We start from the raw sequence: 22,324 nt of genomic DNA on the forward strand, positions 1-22,324 counted from the left end.
GGAGGTGACTGTCAAAGTCGGTTGAGTGTGCGTACGCGAGCTGGATTCTTTCTCTCTCTTTTTTGCCACATGATGCCTTGTTTCTATGGCTCGTGCGGTGTAGCATGGCGGAGACGCGAGATCTCGATACGAGAGTATCGTATCGAATAGTATCGAATCGAATCTTTTTTCGTGGCTGCTTTCGCGAGACGAAAATTGTCCCGCGCTTTCATTGGTCGAATCTGAAGTTTCTTCGTACTTTAGATGATTTTAGGAACTTTCGTTTTATTATTGTGGATTATTATTATTATAATAATTATTTGCGTGTAATGTTAGAATAATTACAATGAGAATTTATATTATATTATTTTAATATATTATATTAATATAATTTATATTATTTTTATTGTTAAGGTAAACTTTCCAGTGGTTGAACGATTAAAAGGTTACAAATTCGTTTATTAATATTTTTATTATAGAAAAATAAGAAATTTTTTTTGTATATTTTCGAGAATAGCGTGTCTAGATGTTTGTAACTATGGTCATGATGCGCGAAAGAAATTCTCTAGTCGTTGGCCAATCAGGTACGTTCGACCTTTTCATCAAGTTTCGCGTTTCATCTATTTATCATGTCTATGCTTCAAACAAATACATAACCTTTATTGTAAGATTTAAGGTTACCTTGGCGTTTATATTAATTACTGTCGTCGAAAAGTTGAAACATATATTTTAATACGTAAGTTTATCATAATTCATATATATGCATTTATAACTAATTTGTATATGCATTTATAAATATATATATATATATATATTCATATATTTTCGAAAATATATACATATAGTTTTTATCAAATATAATTCAACATTGTTTTTATTTATTTTGCGAATTTATAACTATTTATATATGCATTTATAACACTAATTTGTATATGCATTTATAAATATATATATATTCATATATGTTTGATTTATTAATTATTAGCATTTTCCAAAATATATACATATAGTTTTCATCAAATATAATTCAACATTGTTTTTATTTACTTTGCGAATTTTTTTTCGTTCCCAGGAGGTACATATATATCGTCTACAATTACGAAAATGGATATTCGTCCTAATAATACCATTTATATCAATAATTTAAATGAAAAAATAAAAAAAGAAGAATTGAAAAAGTCATTATATGCCATCTTTTCTCAATTTGGCTCAATTTTGGATATCGTGGCTTTAAAAACACTTAAAATGCGTGGACAAGCTTTTGTCATCTTCAAGGAAATAGCAAGTGCGACAAATGCTTTAAGATCTATGCAAGGATTTCCATTTTATGACAAACCAATGGTAAGTATCGGAACTGTTTTTACATTCAGTGTTTTTTTTTTTTTTTTATCTTATATTATTTTCATACTTGCGCTATAATTTATACACATCCATTTATTTATATATGCTAGGAGAATCGATAGAAATATTTGTATTAAATGTAATGTAAATTTGTATTACATAAAGACAAAATAATTCTTTGTATTTTTCGATTTTGTAGAGGATACAATATGCTAAAACTGACAGCGATGTAATAGCCAAAATAAAAGGTACCTTCGCAGAACGTCCAAAGAAACCAAAACGAGTTGTTCCAGCAGCAGATGAGGAAGCCAAACGTGCCAAGAAGCGTGCAAAGGAGCAAGCCAAGCATTCGCAACAAGTTGGATATCATGCCACTGTACCTCAGCATCCGGGACTCGTCAATACGGCCGTTCCTGAACAACCACCAAATCAAATATTATTCTTAACAAATCTACCGGATGAGACAAGTGAAATGATGTTGTCGATGTTGTTCAATCAATTCCCAGGCTTTAAAGAAGTGCGATTGGTACCCAATCGACATGATATTGCTTTTGTGGAATTTGAAAATGAAGTTCAATCTGGGGCAGCAAAAGATGCTCTTCAAGGCTTTAAGATCACACCTTCGCATGCAATGAAAATATCATTTGCAAAAAAATAAATACTGTCTTTTTCTACTGTTTATGTGTGATAGAATATTGATATAATTTAAATAAAATATATCAAATACAATTTTGTACTTGTACAAAGTGAGTGGAGATATTGATATACTGGCTTTTTATTATCTCATTCACGTGTAATGGAAACTATTTTGCATCTTATTTTACAATCAATTTTTTATGTATATACTGTGGGACAAGTTCAGCTATCATAAAAACATTTCAATTATCAAAATATATGAAAGAAATTGAATTTTCGAAAATATATATATATATATATATAATAATGGTTTGTTGGAATATTTTTTCATTAAACATCTATATTCCATTGGACTTAAAATATATGTAAAAAAGCAAATTAATAAAGCAAAATACAGAATAATTATTTCTTTTTTTATTTTTAATGCATTATATTTTTAAAGTAATTATTATATATAAATTTAATTTTTCGACCAAAGCTGATAAATCTCACCGAAATGAGTTTCAATTCAAACAATACATAACTTATTTATAACGTGTACATATATGAGTTTATTAAAAGTGCGCATAATAATTCATGCTTTCTACTTTAAATTATTGATTTAGTTTTATAAAAATTTCTATAAATTTTTATAAATTTCTAAACAAAAATAATCGTACGAAATAATACGATGATACAGAAATTATCTATAATTATTTTATTTATTTATTTTATAATATATATTGATAAATAAATACACATTGCATACATTGCATGGTATGAAAAAGAGAGATCAAAATTATGTATTATATAAATATATATATAGTTATAAGCGAATTGCGCCATAATCTTAGTCTTAAATCTTAAAGAAAAGAAATATATCTTTCAAAAAAATGGTGGAATATTTCGGGGATTGATTTGTATTTTAATATTTTATATAATTTTATTGCTTTTTTTATATATTTATGTGTGCAATAATTCTTTATTTTGTCCCCTCTGTAAAAACTTAGATTTGTTGCTTTTCTGAAAATAACATAATGAATCGGACTGGTACGTTGGTCAAGAGTGTCGAAAATATATATATATATATATTTTTTTTTTCATAAAAATACTTATATATGTATATAATGTTAATCGCACACATTTCTTTTTTTCCCTTTCTCTTTTTCTACCTCTATTTCTTTTTCTACAAGTATGTAATACAACAATATTGTATATAGACTGGAAGCAAAAATGAGGAAGTATATGTACGTACAAATATATAAAGCGTTCATTTTCTCTTTCGAGTGAAAAGACAACATTAGCTATTCTGTTCAAAAATATTGATATAATATAGAAAATTAGAAAAATGTTGATAAACGACGATTTGCCGTCCAATATTGATTATATAGGGAAGAACTGTTTAAGAATTCACCGTAAATTATGCTAGAGAAAACGCGCGAATTTTCTTTTCCCTTTTTTTTTTAAAGGCGGGGACAGCTTATATATATTTAATGTATACATGTATATAAGCATAACGAACCGCGAGTATACACAAAATACAAATATATATACTTACATAAGTTGTTTTTGTTCGCGATTTTTGCGACGAATTCATATTTTTGCGTTGTAATCACCCCTGCAACGCCTGCATAATTCAACATAGCGCGTTATTAAGTACAAGTAATGATAAATTATATGATGTGTGTGTATATATATATTCGTCTCCATTATTAGTACATATATGTACTAATTATGTGGAAGACTATTATTGGTTGAAATATACAGTTATATATAACAAATATGATGTCGAATGATTATCTATTATATGGCATTTTTTTCTTTTTTTTTTTTTAAGAAATGCGCGAGCAAAATGGTGAACGCGAACGGTGATTACGCCCAATAATAAAAAGCAACGTGAATAAAGGCGCCGAGGAACGACAGAAGGATGTAAAATATTTCGGGAGACAAAAGTGTTGAACCGTTGCAGATGTCTGTGACACAAAGATGGCATTGCTCCACCGTGGCGAGGTTTTTTTTGTGTATTTCTCTTCTCATCTTCTCACAAGGATCAGCGTCCTTCGTTTTAGCCGTTTGGCATGTTCTTATGGTCACGTCTTTATTATTGACTGAAAAAAAATTAATTAATTAGAAAATTAATTAGGTAGGAAATGGGTTAATAAGAACCCTAGAATTTAGGTGTAACAAACTTGCTTCAAAATTTTATGTTTAAATAATTTAATTTGAACATTTTGATCCATCTTCAGTAAATTGAATAAAGAAAAAAAAATTCCTTCGTCTTTAGTAAGTTCTCAAAGCTATCGAAGAAGAGATATTAATTTCTACTGAAGATGAACCAGATGGGAAGGATCGCAATTTTTAAATTAATAAAAATTTTTACAATATTTTAAAACAAGTTTGTTGCGTTTAATTTGACCATTTAAATTAACTCATTTCCTACCTGAATTTATGTATCAGAAATCAGAACCTTTCCGTTTTATTATAAAAAAAATATATTTAGCGCTTAACGTTAATTATCCCAGAAACATATTTATTCCCTGTGTCATATTGCAGACGTTTAGCAGCAGGTATATATACTTACTTTTAAGGTCTATTTTGGCGCAAGCCATGGGAATAATGTGGGTTTGATAATCAACGGGTTGTCGCGGATCGTCGACGTAGAAATATTGTGAAATTACTCCAAGGGTCGCATGCTTCGAGATGCCTGTCTGCCATTCTCTTAGGTTGGGAATGGTACAATCCTTCACTTGCAACGAGTTCGTCTCTGATATAGAGGAATTGCAATTTTTGTCATGCAGCGAGATGCACGAGTAGCATCTTAGCGGGTTTGCTAAAATATAAAAAAAATAATAGATAATGCGAATGTACGAGTCAAACGTGATTGCGCACATTTTATTAATAAATTATCGCTCATATTTTTCTGCGCTGCGAGAAAGATCTAACAAAAAAAAGGATTAAGAATTTAAAAGATCTCAATGTGAAACACAAATATAAATTTCAACGGGTTAGCTAGAACCCAGATAGAACATATATGACTCATAATTTGACATCATGATAACTTAAAATTTTAATATTTTAGAAATAATTTTTTATATTACTATTTTATATTATTACATAATTTTAAATTATTGCATAATTTTCTCACATATTTTAACAATATTTAAGCAACATAAATTTTTCGAAAATTATAAAATTATAAAATTGTTAAACTCTTAATTTATAAAAAGCAATTATCTCATATTAAGGAGCTAATTTATGATTTCTTTTGTCATCTTTAAATCATTTTTGTCCAGTTAATCTAAGTGCGTAAAAACTGACTCCTACGCGTCAATGTCGACCGATGTCATGTTGGGGTTGTTATTATTTAGGTCGCAAAGTGGCGAAGTGGCGCCAAGCGTCGCGACGCTTTATCCCTTAACTGTACCTATATAGGGCAGTGTATATATAGCTTTCTCTCTCGCACGCGCGCATCTTTTCTCCCTTTCTCTCTCTCGCTCTTGTGATATTTCGCGCGAGAACAAAAAAAGCAGATAGACAAAGAAACTAGACAAAATAAACAAATATGTAAATGATGTGATCTAAATGCATTGACATGTAATAAAAAAGATAACATAATTTTGGTCAAATTAATTGTTATCATAAATTATTTGTTTCAAATTCTTTTAAACTATAATAATATCATAACTATGTTTATTATATGAAAAACAATACCAAAAAAGATCACAATTAACTTTAATTAATTTTAATTTTGATCTTATATAAAAATTCATAATTATATAATTCTAAAATAAAAATAAAAATAAAATATAAAAATATAGATTATACAATTATATAAATTTCATAGATTATACATATCATAAATGATGTTAAACTTGTCAAACAATTTTCAGATATCTCAATATAATAAATTATTAATCGCATTATTTATAATAAATATTTAATTTTATGTAAGACTATATTATTTATTATGAATTACAATAATATTTATTTTCGGGATCTTCTTTCTTACATATTTATTGCCTTTCTTCAAGTTTTAGATTCTGTTTTATAATAAACGTTTCTATTACGTAAAAAGAAATTTTCGATACGGCTATATTATTTTTAATATCGTTTGTGTTGTACAAAAAAAAAACAAAAATAAAAATATCTCTATATACAAACACAAGCTAAAAATAAAAAATAAAAAATTCTCGAATTAATCAATGCAAAAATTACATTATTTACTCGAAAGAAAATTTAAATATCTTGGTTATTTACGACAGCATATTATTACAGCTAAATTAATACAAATATATAGATAAAAAATATTATTATTGCCACACTAAAAAAATTATTTAATTATTCAAATAAATATTTATTTCAATACTATTTTATACATCATTTTTTTGAAACTAATAATATTGATTTGCCGTGAAAAAATATTTATTTGATATAAAAGATCCTTTTTCAAAACAAATAAATATTTATTTAAGTTTAGTTACTATTTTATACATCACAATACTATTTTATACATCATTTTTTTGATACTAATAATATTGATTTGCCGTGAAAAAATATTTATTTGATATAACAGATCCTTTTTCAAAACAGATAAATATTTATTCGAGTTTAATAATTTTTTCAGTGCAAAAAAAGAAAAAAAGAAACGTCACCTGATTGAACCGCCAGAATGAGGGCTGAAGCCACGAGCAGTATCATGATTCTTCGTTGCATCTCGGCGACGTTTGCTTTCACACGATGATGACAGAAAATGTAAACTGCGCGTTTGAAAAAGGGGGGTAGGTTCTCACCCTCGTCGAGAGAAGAAGCTGTAGTCGTGCAGACAGACCGATCGCGAGTACGACCTCGCGAGCTTTCCGTTCTCCACGCCGCGTAACTTCGCCACCCTCTGGCTTCTCCTACCCCCACGACATTTTAGCCACCAATTCGCCAAGCTTTCCCCCTAACGCGCACATTTCGCCCGCTCGTTGTCCTGGCGATCCCTGTTCCTTCGCGGGCGTGGAATTACGTTTTCTTCTACGCAGTATATTATACGTATATACACACACTTCAATAATATATGTTTTTACATATCATGATCTCTCTCCTGTTTGCTCTTCTCCTTTCGAGATTTCGGAGCAAGAGCAGAGCTTACATTTTGCTGTAGTAAGATTGAGTTTTATATATATATATATTTTTTTATTACGTTTTAGATTTCGATAACATCTCACACTCAGACGTATTAAGTCACACCCTCCTGTCAAAAGCTCCTTTCGGAACGTCAAATAACTATATAGAGAGTTTTTTAATTGGGACGTAGAGTCGAGACGAAAATATTTTTCTCTCTCTCTCTCTCTCTCTCTCTCTCTCTCTATATATATATATATATATATATATATATATATATATATATATATAGAGAGAGAGAGAGAGAGAGAGAGAAAAATATTTTCGTCTCGACTCTACGTCCCAATTAAAAAACTCTCTATATAGTTATTCTATATATATATATTCTATATATATATATATATATGCACAGGGTGTCTGATATAAAGTGTCACACCGATAATATACAAGTAGATCTTGTCATTTGGAGACGATTTTTCCTCAACAAAAATGTCGAAGGAGGTCATTATTTTTTGCATGTTCTTAATTTTTGCCATCATGTATCTTTATAACTAAATCTTATATTAAAATTTTATTAAAGTAAACTCTACTTGAAATTAATTGGAAAATGTGATTTTGTTAATACTTTATTTCCACAAGCCTGAGTTTGCAAAAAACCCTTTATTTTCAATCGCTTATAACTTGAAAATGATTGACGTCTCAAGATTTTTACTGAGGAAAAATTGTCTCCAAATAACAACATCTACCTGTATATTTTCGGTGTGACACTTTATGTCGGACACCCTGTATATATACTTAATTTTACGAAATAATATATATTGTTTCAGACGAAAGTTTTGAAAAATTCAAACCCTTGGCGCAATATCGAAATAAATTTGAATATCTCTTCGGCGGGTCTGCAAAAGTCCCGTTAATTGCAATCAATAAAATCGCGCCCTCCTTTCAGAACATCAAATGGAGAGTGTTTAAATAGGGATTTAAAGCTGAGAAAAAAAAAATTCTCGATATTATATACAGGGTGTCCGATGACTCGCGTTTAACACGTTAATGAGAGATTTCTGAGGCAACTTGGAGACAATTTTTCCTCAGCAAAAATGTCCAGGCACCAATAATTTTTGAGTTATTGAAAATAAAAGCTTTTTGTAAACTAAGCCTTGTAAAAATAAATTATTAACAAAACTATATTTTTTAGTTAATTTCAGGTAAAGTTACTGTAATAGAGTTTTAATTTAAGGCTTAGTTACATAGATACATGATTTTAAAAATTGGGAATATTAAAAAAATGATGACCTTTCTCATCATTTTCGCTGAGGAAAAATCGTCTCCAAATCGCCTCAGGAATCTCCCATTAACGTGTAAAACGCGAGTCACCGGACACCCGGTATAAATCCTAAGCAACAAACTGACGTCATTTTGACGTTTAATGATGTAAGAGATTTTAAGATCGTATTCGAGGTATCAAAATTTAAAAAAAAGGCCATATAACCATGGGTCCAAAAATAAACTTAGCAGCCCCTATATCAAATTGTCAAAATCACAAAATGAAGTATTTATTCACTATGAATTAATTATTACGCTGTGTAAAGTTTCAGCGATCTGTGAAAAAGTCTCCGAGAGCTATAATACATTTTTGAACCAAAATGGCGTCATTGTACCACCTAGAATGTTCATGGAAACTTATTTCGACCCCTACACGGAGAGAATTTTCTTTTAGAATTTATCCTGAAAATCATGTTAATTGTGGGACAATACGATATTGGAAGAATTTCTCTGATTATAATATTTACCACAATATAAAAATATTAATATGTATATAGCAATAAATTTTACTATGTGTATAGTAAAATTAATTGAACATATTATATATCTTATTGTGGTAGATATTAATATATTTAGTGTAGTAAATATTAATTAGAGAAACTCTTATAAAATTCTTCCATATTGTCTCACGATTACCATGATTTTTAGGGTAAATTCTAAAAGAAAATTCTCTCAGTGTTATATATATATATATATATATATATATATATATATAAATCGTCTAAAATGTTTTGTAAAATTATATAGATATATATAATTTTACAAAACATTTCAGACAAAGATTTCGAAAAATGCAGACTCTTGCGACATTGAAATGAATTTGAATATCCGGGTCCGCGAAAGTCCCGTTAAATCTCAATCGATACGCATTGAATGGGGCATACGGAATAAGACGAAGGGTTATTAAGAAGGGTGAGACGCACGGGGGCAGAGATGCCCGCCGTGGTGGCGCCTGTCACCCCATCCGAGTCACCCTCGGCGTCGTCGCGTCGACGCCGCTCGACGCCGCCTGTCTACGCCCGCGTGCAGTTTTCAGCTGCCATGCCGCGAAGAGAATATCGCGTGCGGAGGAAAGAGGACCTAACTATATCTATGTCTACATTTTCTGCACATATATATTTTTTTCTCTTTTCTTTCTGCCGCACAAACCAACTCTTGCTTTCAATTATTGTCCCTTGTACTCCGGCGACCTTGTCTCGCTCGCGATGTCATCTCTCGCCATTTTTCCATCTTTGTCTCTCTCCATCTCTCTCTTAGTCGTTATATAATCTATCTCGTTGCGTCTATATATCGTGATTGGCGAAACGGAAGCTACTACGTCGTGCAGTGCTCGTATATATCACGGGTACTTGTTACTTCCTGAAACAATGCTGCATGATCGGTCGAATTGTGTGTATGATAAAACAGCGTAGCAATCATTATTTTTTATTGTTAATCCGCGTATAACTGTGACACAACATATCGAGTATAAAATATGCAGTTTCGTTATCTCTTTTTATTTTTATTCATTTATCTCATTCATTATTTCATGATGTCAATCTTCAACAATTATTATGAACGCATATTAGACTGTATTTCGCACGAGCGAATATATATTTATATTATTATATATCTTGTATAACATTTAATCTATTATTATATTTTTTTTACTATTCTATAATTCTAATACTATAACAGAAAGGATAATTATTACATGTGTAAATTAATGGCGCGGCTACAGCTGGTAGATACGCAAGAAAGAGCGCGATACAACTATATTAGGGTTTGCTGAATGAGGGAACGTATTTTTGGAACATCTTAATCAATTTGGATGATTGCGCCTAATAAAGTCAACAATCACGAGGAGCGTACATAGAAAGTAGATCGCGAGACTGGGTGAGCTTCGTCGGGATCGATTGCAACCGTAACCCACACATTCGCAGACAAGCTGATAACTATCCCGACTATAGCGTCCTCGATAACATTCTCTGTTCCGCGACTTTGCGCATTCGCGCATCGTCAGGTCGTTATGGCTATCCATGAAGTAGTCTGGAATTTTTTGCAGCACATTATTGTTGTTGTTATTATTATTATTATTATTATTATTGTACAAATTCAGGTAAAAAAGCCAGGTAGCAAAATGACGTCATTTGACGTTTCATGACGTCATTTTCCTATATCTGGGAAATAAGAACAAGGTGCGACAAACTTATTTTAATATCTCTTTTATTTAATTTAAACGGTTTTTTTTTGTTTTTTTTCTTTTAGACCTTCAGCAGATCGATTAACACAAAAATTCAATTTGTGCCTTGTAGACCTACATTCCTGTCTGACGTCAAAGCGAAGATGAAGATGAAGAATAAGGAACGAAATATGTGCACTGAAAACAAATTGTTGAATTCGAATAAATATTTATTTCAATATAATCCTTTATATTTATTTGTTTTGAAGAGGATTTTCTTACATTAAATAAATATTTTTTTTCACGACAAATCATGCAATATTATTAGTTTCTAATAAATTATTTATAAATAATTTATAAAGAAGTATTGAAATAAATATTTATTTGAACTTAATAAATTTTTTTTCCAATGTACAAGTCAGTGATAAACAAAACAATATAATAAAGGGAGTGTAGATTAAGGAATTTTTTGTTGATTGATCTGTTGAAGATAATTCAAACACAGTAGAAAAATTTGTGTTTTCTTGTTAAAAACAGTCCCCATTAAAATTTTTGTGTTAAATATTTAACACATTCGTGTATAAATTTAACATATTGCTGTGTTAATTAAACTTATATGTTAAATTATTAAAACAACTAAAAAATATGTAAAAATAACACAATGTGCATCTATTTTTAATTTTACACAATAAATATGTTCTGTTTTATTAGCGATAAGATTTGTCTGTTAAAATTTACAGGAAAAGTGTTGATTTTTTATTTTATAATAAGTGGGGATGATAAAATCTAAAATTATAATATATATTTATTTTAATTAACTTTTACATTAAAACTATGTCAATTTTAACACAAAATTTATCTTAAATTACTTAGTTTTGCATTTATTTTGTGTTAAAATATTAACACAATATTTGTGTCTCCATTTAACATAGCCATATTATGTTAAATTAACACAAAAATTTCTGTGGGTCATGTGACATCTGTTAAATTTTTTAACTATGAAAGGAAGGAGGACCAAAATGTTTAAATTAATAAAGAGGATTTTTAAAACAAGTTTATTGCGTCTGGCTCTCATCAGCCCCTTTCCTAAATATATATGTATCTATATATATCTCAAAATATTTTCCTTTTTTATTACAGTGTTATTATCAGGGTTGGGTAAATTAATAATTTTTTGCATGAACAAAGAATTAACTCTCAGTTAAAATTAAGTTAAGATTAAATTAACTGAAGTTAAATCAAAAGTTAGTTTTTAAAAACATTTATATTAAATTAGAATTTTCTTTGTTAATTCCTTTAAAATTTATAATAACAAACAACAAAGAAATTTTGATTTTTATATAGAAGTATATTTTTTTGGTCATTACAATTGATGACAAATAAATATAAAAATTAATAATACTTTATTGGACGTTTATAACTTTATAAAAAAACAATAATGGTATTCAGAGATAAAAGAAATTTAGCTTACAAAAAGTGAATAAGTTTAAGGTAAAAAATAACTAGTTAAAAATCAATACATTTTAAATGAACTAAGCTAAGTTAAGAGCTATTAATTTTTAACTTTTTTTTTAGCTTCTAACTAATTAAGTAGTTATGACCCAACCCTGGTTATTATTATATTCAGCGAGTAATGCGCCGTTCAAGGGTTTACGATATAGGACTCGACTCATGCATGCATGCACAAATCTCTCGCGATTAAGTGATTGCAGGCTCTCTACTCACACACGTAAACGGCTTTACGGCAATACGGATGACCCGACGGGCATAGCTTGAGATATTTAAAATGTACTTTGTTAACGGAGCAATCTTCATCCTCTTTACTGCTGCACTGATAACACTTGATCGCGGTACATTTTTCTATTTTCGTATTATCAGTCGTATCATTGTGGAGCGGAAGCGATTAGTAAAGCCAGAAAGAAGAAATTATATATTATGCAAGTTTTCTCTAATTTATAATATTTAACTTTTTGAAAATATATAAATATTAATTAGCAAATGTTGTGTCAAACAATTACTCTTAAAATTTATTTGATATCTGATAAGAAAATTCGCGCTCTTGTTAACTATTAATTATTGACGTTTGAAATCAATAATTAAGAGACATAGATATTAATTATTTATATTAAAAGTCAATTATTTTTCTCGATTATACAAGTTTTCTCTAATTTATAATATTTAACTTTTTGAAAATATATAAATATTAATTAGCAAATGTTATGTCAAACAATTATTCTTAAAATTTATTTGATATCCGATAAGAAAATTCGCGCTCTTGTTAACTATTAATTATTGACGTTTGAAATCAATAATTAAGAGACATAGATATTAATTATTTATTTTAAAAGTCAATTATTTTTCTCGATTAAAAAACTCACCTTTCTGATGAAAAATGCATAAAATTAATAATATTTGCAATACGCGTAATCTTGTTTGCATTGTAACTTATATTTCTTCATATGGACTATATAACATTGAAGGTATGTAATAGAGGCTGTAAAAATCAAAATTCATATCTCACGATTTACTGTGATACTCATAATTGCTTATAATTATTGTAATTATTATAAAAGATGAATAAATAAATTAATTAAATAATTTTGAATTGATAATAAATTTTTCTCTCACACATTAAATTGTTTTACACTAACCACCTTTTTGCATTTATTATAAAGTAAAAATCTTAGAATTAATTTTTCACATCTCGAACATTTAAGACTCGATCACGCGGAAATAAGCTTTTATTTATAAAAGTCTTATTTATAAACATAAAAGTAATTGGAAGATAGTTGCTCTCCGACTAGATACATAATGCATTTTATAGTTTAATAAAAAATGCATTATGTAATCACTGCAAGATATTTCTTACCAAATAATTCATTTTGCGACCATGAATCAAATGCAAGTAACTGTAAAACTTTGAAAATTAAATCCTGTCAGGTTAAATTTCGCAAAACAACCGACATTTTATCAATTACAATTAACATTTCGATACGAAGTTGGCAATGTAATAAGTCGATTTGATTTCTGAGCATAAACTCATGAGATAGGCAAGGGAAGTGAAGCTATTTGTGCCTAAGGGAATGAAGGTAATTTGTGCCAAAATTCCATTGGCTATGAGGTATATTGCGCAAGCATGTGGTGTTCTTTTTTTGAGATTTTCAAACTTTCACGTTTAAATTTTGAAAGTTTGATTGTGTGTCACGTGTGTAAAAAAAATAAAATTAAAGGAATTAAGAAGACAAGCAAAAAGCAAAAAACAAAAAGAAAAAAAGAGAGAAGAGAAAAAAGAGGAAAAGCGGGAGAAGAAGAGACAGATAGAGAAAGATATATATAAATATATATATCTTCATTATGAATATATACCATATATAATATAAATTAAAAATATGTATAAATATTATAAATTCAATACAAACCATTATTCAGAAATATATCAAAGTTAGATTACATTACATAGCATTAAATAGTATAGATAAATCTAAAAGTAAGCGTCAATTTTTCAACAAACTTATATAAACTTATATTGTTTCAAGGTCAATAAAGAATGTATTGTATTATATATTGTATATTATATGCGTCTTGTATTTATTTGTTGTTTTGAATTTATTTATGTAATATAATATAATATAATAATGTATTAATTTATAAATATATATAATAAATTAAATTCATTTATAAATACCTATAAATATAATACTAATAAAGATAATCTAACAATGTGTTACAATACAACATAAATTATAATAAACATATATACAATACATTACATAAATAAACTCAAAACAACAAATAAATACAAGACGCATATAATATACAATATATAATACAATACTGTCAAAACACGCGTGGCAGTTTGACAGCTGTTATCGACACCGAATATCACTGACGATGAGCTTGCGTAATATTAATAGCCAATGGAATTTAGGCACAATTTACCTCGTCGCGCAGTAGCTTCCCACCGTAATAATATGCTCGGTCTCTATATTCCTATGTCTATGATGTATGTATATGAAAATTAAACACCTTTTATCAGACAGTTTTTTCTATATATTTTTTTTGTAATTTCTTTAATTATTTTCTATGTTTAATTATTTTCTTGATTTTTTTGTGAAAATAATGCGATAAATTTCTTATCGGATATCAAATGAGTTTTAAGAATCGTTGCAAAAAATCATCTTAATATGTATAATATATTTCGTATAATATGTAACAATTGATACCTATATTTAATTTTATATTAATGCAAATAAAATTGCAAATTATTTATACATTTCGCTTATTTGTCGTCGACGTTTAGATGGATTCAGAATAAAATATTGGTGATAGGAATTGTAAAATGTACGAACTGTAATGCTAAAAATATGTCAGGGACTGATGGCGAATCACTAAAACGCTAAGTATGTTAATGCCAGCCATATGCAAAATCTATTTAATATTAATTCGCACGTATATACTTGCGAATAGGTATAGCACGATCAAATGTCGAGTCAGCAACGTAAGTAATGTAAGTGAAGCTACAGACAGTCGCTATTATACGTTTTTAAGAAACATGTCGCAGTCGTCCTGCTGACAAATTATTTAGTTATACTCAAATTACCTTTTGTATTTTTTTAATATTCAAAAAGCTAAAAAGAAATTAAGCTCGTCTAATCACCAGCAAATTTCTCATTTGTTTCATTTAAAGTAAGAAAAAAAAAAAGAAGAGATAATTAAATTATATTTAAAATATATTCAAAAGAATCAGTAAATTTAACAAGTGTTTGTAGGATGAGACACAAGCATAAATTTTCTATATATAATTGAAAATGGATCGGTAGAGATTGTCAAGAAATTATATAAAAAATAATCAAATAGAGAGGAAAAAATATCGTGAGAGTAGAACACACGAGAAAAAAAGTAAGTTGAAAGAGTTAGGAGCAAATATCCGATTATTTGATGCGTGTAGCTAGGCCAATTAAAAAAACAGGTGTAATGTCATCCAATTTACGGGCATCCAGAAAGTCGAGGATGAAGAGAATCGGGCAAAATATTACTTTAACGGGAACTTTTGCGAACACGTGACGCGCAAATACGTGACAGTAGTGTGACAGTTTCACGATGTTGAGCGTGTCACAGGAAGATGGACATTATCCACTCAACGTGCTCCAAACCACCACTTTACTCTTCATTTGAGCGTAAAGCTGCTCGTATCATCCGCAGCCTTACTTAACCCTTATTTAACCCATATGTTTTGTGCCAATTCTTTATAGAACGTTTAACATTCTGCTGGCAGTTTGCCAAAGCGTATGTTTATTTTTAAACTAAAGAAATTCTATTATTTGCATCCCCCTATGACAACAATCCTTAAAGTCATCGGGGATCAATGGAACTTTTCTAACATTTTCTTACCTTTCATTTTTCTTTCGCTTCTGATTTCTTATACAATTTTCCAATCATTTTCTTTAAAGTCATTGATTTATCTTACATCTTCTCTAAGTTTATTTCATAACGGATAACTAGAAAAAATTGATTATGCGTATCATGGCCTTGAGATGTAAACGCGTTATGTAAACGCTCATAAATTGATACTTATAGCAATAAGACACTAGCTTCATTAATATTGATGAGACAATCGATAAATATACAAGATTATATTATTCTTACCTCAATTTCATCATTTTAATCAATCTCTCTCTAAAAAATATTTTGGTAACATTTTCTAGCGATATAATATATATGTATATACAGAGTCTGACATAAAGTGTCACATCGAAAATATATAAGTAGATCTCGTTATTTGGAGATGATTTTTCCTCAGCAAAAATGTCGAGGGAGGCCATCATTTTTTGGATGTTCCCAATTTTTACCATCATGTATCTTTAGATAACTGAACCTTAAATTAAAATTTTATTCAAGTAAACTCTACTTGAAATTAATTGCAGAATGTGGTTTTGTTAATATTTTATTTTCACAAGGCTTAGTTTGCGAAAAATCCTTTATTTTCAATCGCTTATAACTCGAAAATTATTAATGCCTCTATATTTTTGCTGAGGAAAAATTGTCTCCAAATAACAAGATTTACTTATATATTTTCGGTGTGACACCTTATGTCAGACATCCTGTATATGTTCTAAAAGACTTTTTATCTTTTTCCCGTAATATATATACACATATGTTACATAACATACTTAAAATTCTCATTTCCTCAGAGCATTGATATTTAAAAAAAAACCAGCAAATTATATTTATTCTATAATAAAAAAATATTTTTTAAATATATATTTATTCATTTTATTATTATATTTATTTTATATATAGGTATATTATATTTATTTTATATATACCTATTATATTAATTTTATTTCTTTATTTCTAAACGAAAAAAAAGAAATTCTTTTTGTATCAATCGCACAAAAATGACAGATATAATAGCCGGAGCAATTACGGATCCAGAGGCGAAAGCTAGGATGAAGATCGATCGATCTTCCTGGGTCTTTATTCGCACATGAATCGTATTCGCAACGGCCTCCTCCCACCGTCAACTACCTCGCCTTGCCAACTCTCCCTTCCTCGTCACTCGTAATCGCGTGTTCAGCAGTAGTGTTCGCAAGTACTGTATACATATCGGTGCTAGAAGTTAGTGGGCTTGCGCCACGCTAGCGCCGTACATTAACAGTGCGCTTTCTCAGTTCTCCGGGTCTCAAATGATACCTTCAGGCCTTTTCGATTCTTGATTCTCTCTCTCTCTCCTTCTCTCTCTTTCTTTCTCTTTCTTCCCATTTCCGGCTTTTCTTTCCCGCCTTTCCGCCTCTCCTTTATCTCTCCTTTTCCCTATTCTTATTTTTTGTTTCGGTAATTTTCTTTATTTTTCTGTCAACACGTTACGGATATCTCCGAACAATTAGTGAAGCTTCTGGACGAACAGCCTTTATTTCTTCAATCGTTCAAGTGGAAGAAGGGAAGAAAAGATGAAGAAAGTCCTTCGAGCAAGATCTATCGCTATCACACTATGCGGAATTCTTCTGCTTTTGTGCTACAGCGGTAAGTTTATGGAAATATGTTTGGGAGTATATACAGTTTACCAAATCTTTTTCCAAGTTTGAATTCGAAGATGCATTGCGGATTGTTACGAGTTATGTATATACGTATATGTGCTATGCATCTATTGTGTGCATATTTTTGCAAGATGTTGGACCACGACATTTGAATAATTTTCTCTCAATCAAATCAATTCCGATACAAATGATTACAGTGACATTAAAAATGTACACTGCAAAAAAATTATTAAATTAACCTTTAGAGGACGGGAAGCCAATATTTTGGCTCTATAAAGGTCGCTTATTTTTCATAATACAACACTAATAAGGATATAAATTCTTACTTCAAATTACAAAAGTTTACGAAAAAATACGTCCGTCCTCTAAAAGTTAATAAATATTTATTTCAATACTGCCTAACACATCATTTATTTGAAATAAATAAATACTTGTATGAAATGATAGATTAACAAAAAAGATTTTCTTATACCAAATAAATATTTTTCACATCAAATCAATATATTATTAATTTCAAATAAAATTTTTATTAGGCTGTATTGAAATAAATATTTATTCGAATTCAATCAATTTTTTTGTTCAGTGTAATAATGAAAAAAAACCGCGAAATTGCATATATATGATTGCACTACCAAAGTATAAAATTTTAGAAACCCTGAATTATAATTCAATTATTACCCAGATATAACGCAAAAAAATTTCAATAGCATAAATTATATGAAATTATTTTTATAAGATTTGTAAATCGATCGCGACGTCTCATTCACTTTTATCGCGAGGATCGGGAATATTATTTTTTTTGCGTCGTAAATTATGAGACTAATGATTCGTCGCGGCAAACTCTTCGTTTCGAGTGAGTTTGCGATTTAAAAAAAATGTCAAAGATATAAAACAGAATGGATATACAAATGAAGACGGCCCGACTGCATAAATGCATCTTTCCGGGGCACGTAGCTGGCGTGGCTGCATTGATTTTTGCACGCGGTAGCATCACCGAAGGTTCGATGAACCATATCCGTGACGTATGCAATGATAGATTAACAAAAGTAGTGCGCCCTGTTTCCATAATATTTACCTTCCGGTAAACCTGCGAATTCTTTTTTAACTCTTTCCATATAAAATTGATACTTTTTTAAGTTACGTGTGAGATGTGTGAGAACTAGAATGTCAAATTTTTTTTACTATGATATTAATTCTAAATTTTTCGCTAGATATTGTAATCAGAATTGTTATATATGTATAAACGATTTTAACAAAGATTTTGCAAAATCAATATGTCTCTCAATCTATATTTCTTATCTCTTCTTTCCACCGTGACCTTTAAACTTTGTTATCGCAAAATATTGACTTATAAGAAAACATTACAGACGAGCTAAATTATAAAAACAATCGATATCATTATTGGGTCATTCATTACAGTTAATTCAATGGAATAATAATTATATCAAAAACATAAAATTTAATAATAATAATAAATTCTATTAATATTAAATTTTATTCGCGCATGAGAAAATTTCTTTAAAATCGGCTTTCGTCGTTGTTGCAATTGAATAAAAAAGTCTCATTTGAAGCACGTTTTAAAAATAATTGGTCCAATATAATTACAAACTGCAATTATACTTAAGTATAATCTTACTTACAATTAATAAATAAATAACAAATGTATCTGTCAAAATTATACGAGATAAAACATGAATTTCTATTTTTCAACGAATAAAACTGTATTAATGTATATGAATGTTTGTCTGCGTGTTTTGATGAAAAAGTAAGAGAGTTATAAAAATAAATCGACTACAATATTTTAGGCGTCGATGCCATGGAATGTTATCAGTGCAACAGTCGCAACAATAGCCAGTGCGCCGATCTTGTTCCTCCAGATTCTATGAAGATAAATTGTGCGGATCTCAGGGATGGCGCGAAATATACAATGTGCCGCAAAATTACACAAGTCATCGAGTTTAGCGTCAACGGCCGTAAGTGTTAAGATTGCATTAATAATACTGCTAAATTTTAATTTTAATTTAATTTAAATTCAATTTTAAATAATAAACTTATATTATGATATTTGTTCCTAAATTCAAGATCAATAGATAGCTATTATAAAATTCTATAAAATATATATGTATATGTATACGGAGAATTTTCTTTTAAAATTTACCCTGAAAATCATGGTAATTGTGGAACAATATGGTATTGGAAGAATTTTATAAGAGTTTCTCTTATTAATATTTACTACGATAAAAAATAATATATGTACATAGTAAAATTAATCAAACATATCTTATATCTTATTGTGACAAATATTAATCAGAGAAATTCTTATAAAATTCTTCCAATACCATATATATTATCTCGTGATTACTATAATTTTCAGAGTAAATTCTCAAAAAAATTTCCCTGTGTATATTTAACAAATTGTTTATAATTGATATAGAAATAATGTCTTCATTATTAAAAAATTTTTGTATAGAATCTAACCCATATAAAATAAAATAAATTTGTTCTCTTTTTGATACAGTACCACCTGATACGCGAGTTATTCGAGGATGCGGATGGGACGAGTCAAATTACATGGGCAAGTGTTATCAACGAAGTGGCTTTGGCGGTAGACAAGAGGTTTGCTCCTGTGTAAGCAATTACTGTAATGCAGCAACACCTGGACCCGGAATTTTGTCACAAAGTCTCATTCTTTCGTGCGCTGTGATCAGCGTACTGTTAACGTTTCTACGAAATTAGTTGTTATTAAAAGATATATTAAAATTCTCCTCGTAGAATTTTATATATGACATCACGAACGAGCGGAGGAAATTAAGAATTAGAGGATAATAAGAAAATTTAATATATCAAGCGTGCTTTTCGTTGGCACGAATGTTCGTGCTCGAACAGCAGAAATAAAGTTGCAAAAAAATATCGCATATCAAAATGTAAAAAAAGGAGCAGAAAAATATTTCACGCCATATAAGTGACAGAAAGTATACAATTACGCGAAAGATTTTTCAACTATTGACGAAATAAAAAATATATTATACGCATATATACATATATATATATATATGTATATATATATGTATACACATATATATATATATATATATATATATACATGTACGGAGTATTTTTCGTGAGTTGTTCATGTAATCTTATTGTTAGCAAATTATGTTTAATATATCAAAAATAAATTATGTACATCGATAATTATTTAGATCATAATATATAAATAGATTATATATAGTTAACGCTATAATAAAATGATAGAAAGCGAGAAAATTATGTTATATTTATATCGTCTGTCACGATAAATTAAAAATCTTTTTAGTGTCCTTAAAATTATATAATTTATATTTCGAAACTTCTCTCTCTTATTTCTTCCTTTTTCTCTCTAACGTGTTTATAGATCAACAATTTACATATTTTTATTCTCAAAAAAAAAAAAAAATATATATATATATATATATAGTTTTAATGTTTATAAATTTTATTTAAAAAATTTTAGCACATTTGCATTGATAAAATGTTATAAACAAAATTATAATTTAATGCTTTATATTTGCATGTTTTAAAATGTATAATAACATAAGATCTTGATTTTAAATATTGTAAACAAATAAACTGTTTAAGCGGATATTATCATATATTGCAAATGTTGTATAATTATACATGACGATATACAATAATGACAATTAATTATTGTTATAATTAAAGTATATTAATTAAAAAAAATGAACTCTTTAAAGGTAAAATTTTCCTAAACATTTTATAGAATGTTAAAAGAGAAAAATACACTTCACACTCTATATATATATTTAAAATATATATATATTTTTGTATATATTAAATATATATATATATATATATATATATATGTGCTCATTTATATATAATCAAATATACATAATTATATATATAGGCTGTTTTCCCATGGATATATACATACATATATATATATATATATATATATATATATATATATACATGTACCCAGCTAACACCAAGTAACAATTATATAACTGTTGGTTATAATTTCCCACTCTACAATGTAAAATGTAAATGCAATATAACACGTGTTATATTGTATTTACATTGTTGAGTGGGAAATTATAACCAACAGTTATATAATTGTTACTTGGTGTTTGCTGGGTATATATATTCCTTCTTAATTATATATATCGTGGATAATTAAATCATGACAAAAGTGTGCATATTCAACATTCATATTAATAGAGGATTAAGTAGTACTTTCTATTTTTTGTCCCTCGCTGTTTTGGATCAGCTATTTACTATTTCTTAGTATAAACTTGAGTGAACTCTGCAACTCTCCCGCTCCGTTGCTCTCCATTGTACACTTGCAAATGATCATGTGACCGTATGATCACTGACCACGTGACCGTATGATCACTGACCACGTGACTGTATGTGGAAGAAAGACGAAGCACTCATCAACACGTTTAGCGCATGCGCCGCTAAAACAGAGGGAATAGTGAGCAGTTTTGAATCTTCCATCACTTGAGAATATTTTTTTCTCTCTTTATACTTTTTTGTTGATTGTATAAACATAAACATAGATAATTTTTAGATTAAACAGTTTAATTATAGATAATTATTGTAATATGACAAACAAGACGTTCCTTATTAATTTTTTTCATGTTTTTTTTTTTATAAAAAAAATATATGTATAAAATAGCAGCGATATCTGATTGGCTGCTGCAAACAACATCTGGAAGAGGACTTTAATATATATCATATTATATGTAATATATCTATGGTT

The 22,324-nt window shown here is 28.7% G+C and overlaps 3 protein-coding genes and 1 long non-coding RNA gene across 5 annotated transcripts; 3 read left to right on the forward strand and 1 right to left on the reverse strand.

Annotated features, from left to right (window-relative positions):
* Window positions 1–607: 607 nt before the first annotated feature.
* On the forward strand, window positions 608–2,358 carry snf (U1 small nuclear ribonucleoprotein A snf). The gene is made up of 3 exons (XM_029309082.2): window positions 608–715; window positions 1,052–1,320; window positions 1,520–2,358. The coding sequence occupies exons 2-3, from the start codon at window positions 1,084–1,086 to the stop codon at window positions 1,976–1,978; spliced, it is 696 nt and encodes a 231-aa protein (XP_029164915.2). The 5' UTR covers window positions 608–715; window positions 1,052–1,083; the 3' UTR covers window positions 1,979–2,358.
* A 508-nt stretch (window positions 2,359–2,866) lies between these two features.
* On the reverse strand, window positions 2,867–21,912 carry LOC114943434 (uncharacterized). Of its 2 annotated transcripts, XM_029319097.2 has the most exons (4): window positions 21,796–21,912; window positions 6,588–6,951; window positions 4,517–4,765; window positions 2,867–4,043 (listed from the first exon to the last, which is right to left on the reverse strand). In XM_029319097.2, exons 2-4 carry the CDS (start codon window positions 6,646–6,648, stop codon window positions 3,808–3,810), a joined length of 546 nt encoding a protein of 181 aa, XP_029174930.1. In that variant the 5' UTR covers window positions 6,649–6,951; window positions 21,796–21,912; the 3' UTR covers window positions 2,867–3,807. The 2 variants fall into 2 exon arrangements, with proteins under 2 accessions (XP_029174930.1, XP_029174982.1); XM_029319149.2 differs by lacking the exon at window positions 21,796–21,912 and having other exon boundaries at window positions 6,588–7,187.
* Window positions 15,045–16,481, forward strand: LOC146722546 (uncharacterized). The gene is made up of 2 exons (XR_014925060.1): window positions 15,045–15,208; window positions 15,292–16,481. It is a non-coding gene; the product is annotated as an uncharacterized LOC146722546 (long non-coding RNA).
* LOC114943566 (uncharacterized) lies at window positions 17,087–20,908 on the forward strand. The gene is made up of 3 exons (XM_029319246.2): window positions 17,087–17,545; window positions 19,365–19,532; window positions 20,078–20,908. Exons 1-3 carry the CDS (start codon window positions 17,473–17,475, stop codon window positions 20,293–20,295), a joined length of 459 nt encoding a protein of 152 aa, XP_029175079.1. The 5' UTR covers window positions 17,087–17,472; the 3' UTR covers window positions 20,296–20,908.
* Window positions 21,913–22,324: the final 412 nt, after the last annotated feature.

The sequence above is a fragment of the Nylanderia fulva genome, unplaced genomic scaffold (assembly GCF_048542155.1).
Source record: "Nylanderia fulva isolate GAGA-0341 unplaced genomic scaffold, ASM4854215v1 Scaffold3, whole genome shotgun sequence".
NCBI lineage: Eukaryota > Metazoa > Arthropoda > Insecta > Hymenoptera > Formicidae > Nylanderia > Nylanderia fulva.

Bases quoted from the DNA above. Each gene is read 5' to 3' on its own strand.
- LOC114943566 (XM_029319246.2), top strand. From the start codon at position 17,473: ATGAAGAAAGTCCTTCGAGCAAGATCTATCGCTATCACACTATGCGGA. The intron at 17,546-19,364 runs GTAAGTTTATGG...ACAATATTTTAG, and splicing joins TCTGCTTTTGTGCTACAGCG to GCGTCGATGCCATGGAATGT. The intron at 19,533-20,077 runs GTAAGTGTTAAG...TTTTTGATACAG, and splicing joins CGAGTTTAGCGTCAACGGCC to TACCACCTGATACGCGAGTT.
- snf (XM_029309082.2), top strand. From the start codon at position 1,084: ATGGATATTCGTCCTAATAATACCATTTATATCAATAATTTAAATGAA. The intron at 1,321-1,519 runs GTAAGTATCGGA...TCGATTTTGTAG, and splicing joins CATTTTATGACAAACCAATG to AGGATACAATATGCTAAAAC.
- LOC114943434 (XM_029319097.2), bottom strand. From the start codon at position 6,648: ATGCAACGAAGAATCATGATACTGCTCGTGGCTTCAGCCCTCATTCTG. The intron at 4,766-6,587 runs GTGACGTTTCTT...TTTATATTTTAG, and splicing joins CATTCTGGCGGTTCAATCAG to CAAACCCGCTAAGATGCTAC. The intron at 4,044-4,516 runs GTAAGTATATAT...ATTTTTTTTCAG, and splicing joins CGCCAAAATAGACCTTAAAA to TCAATAATAAAGACGTGACC.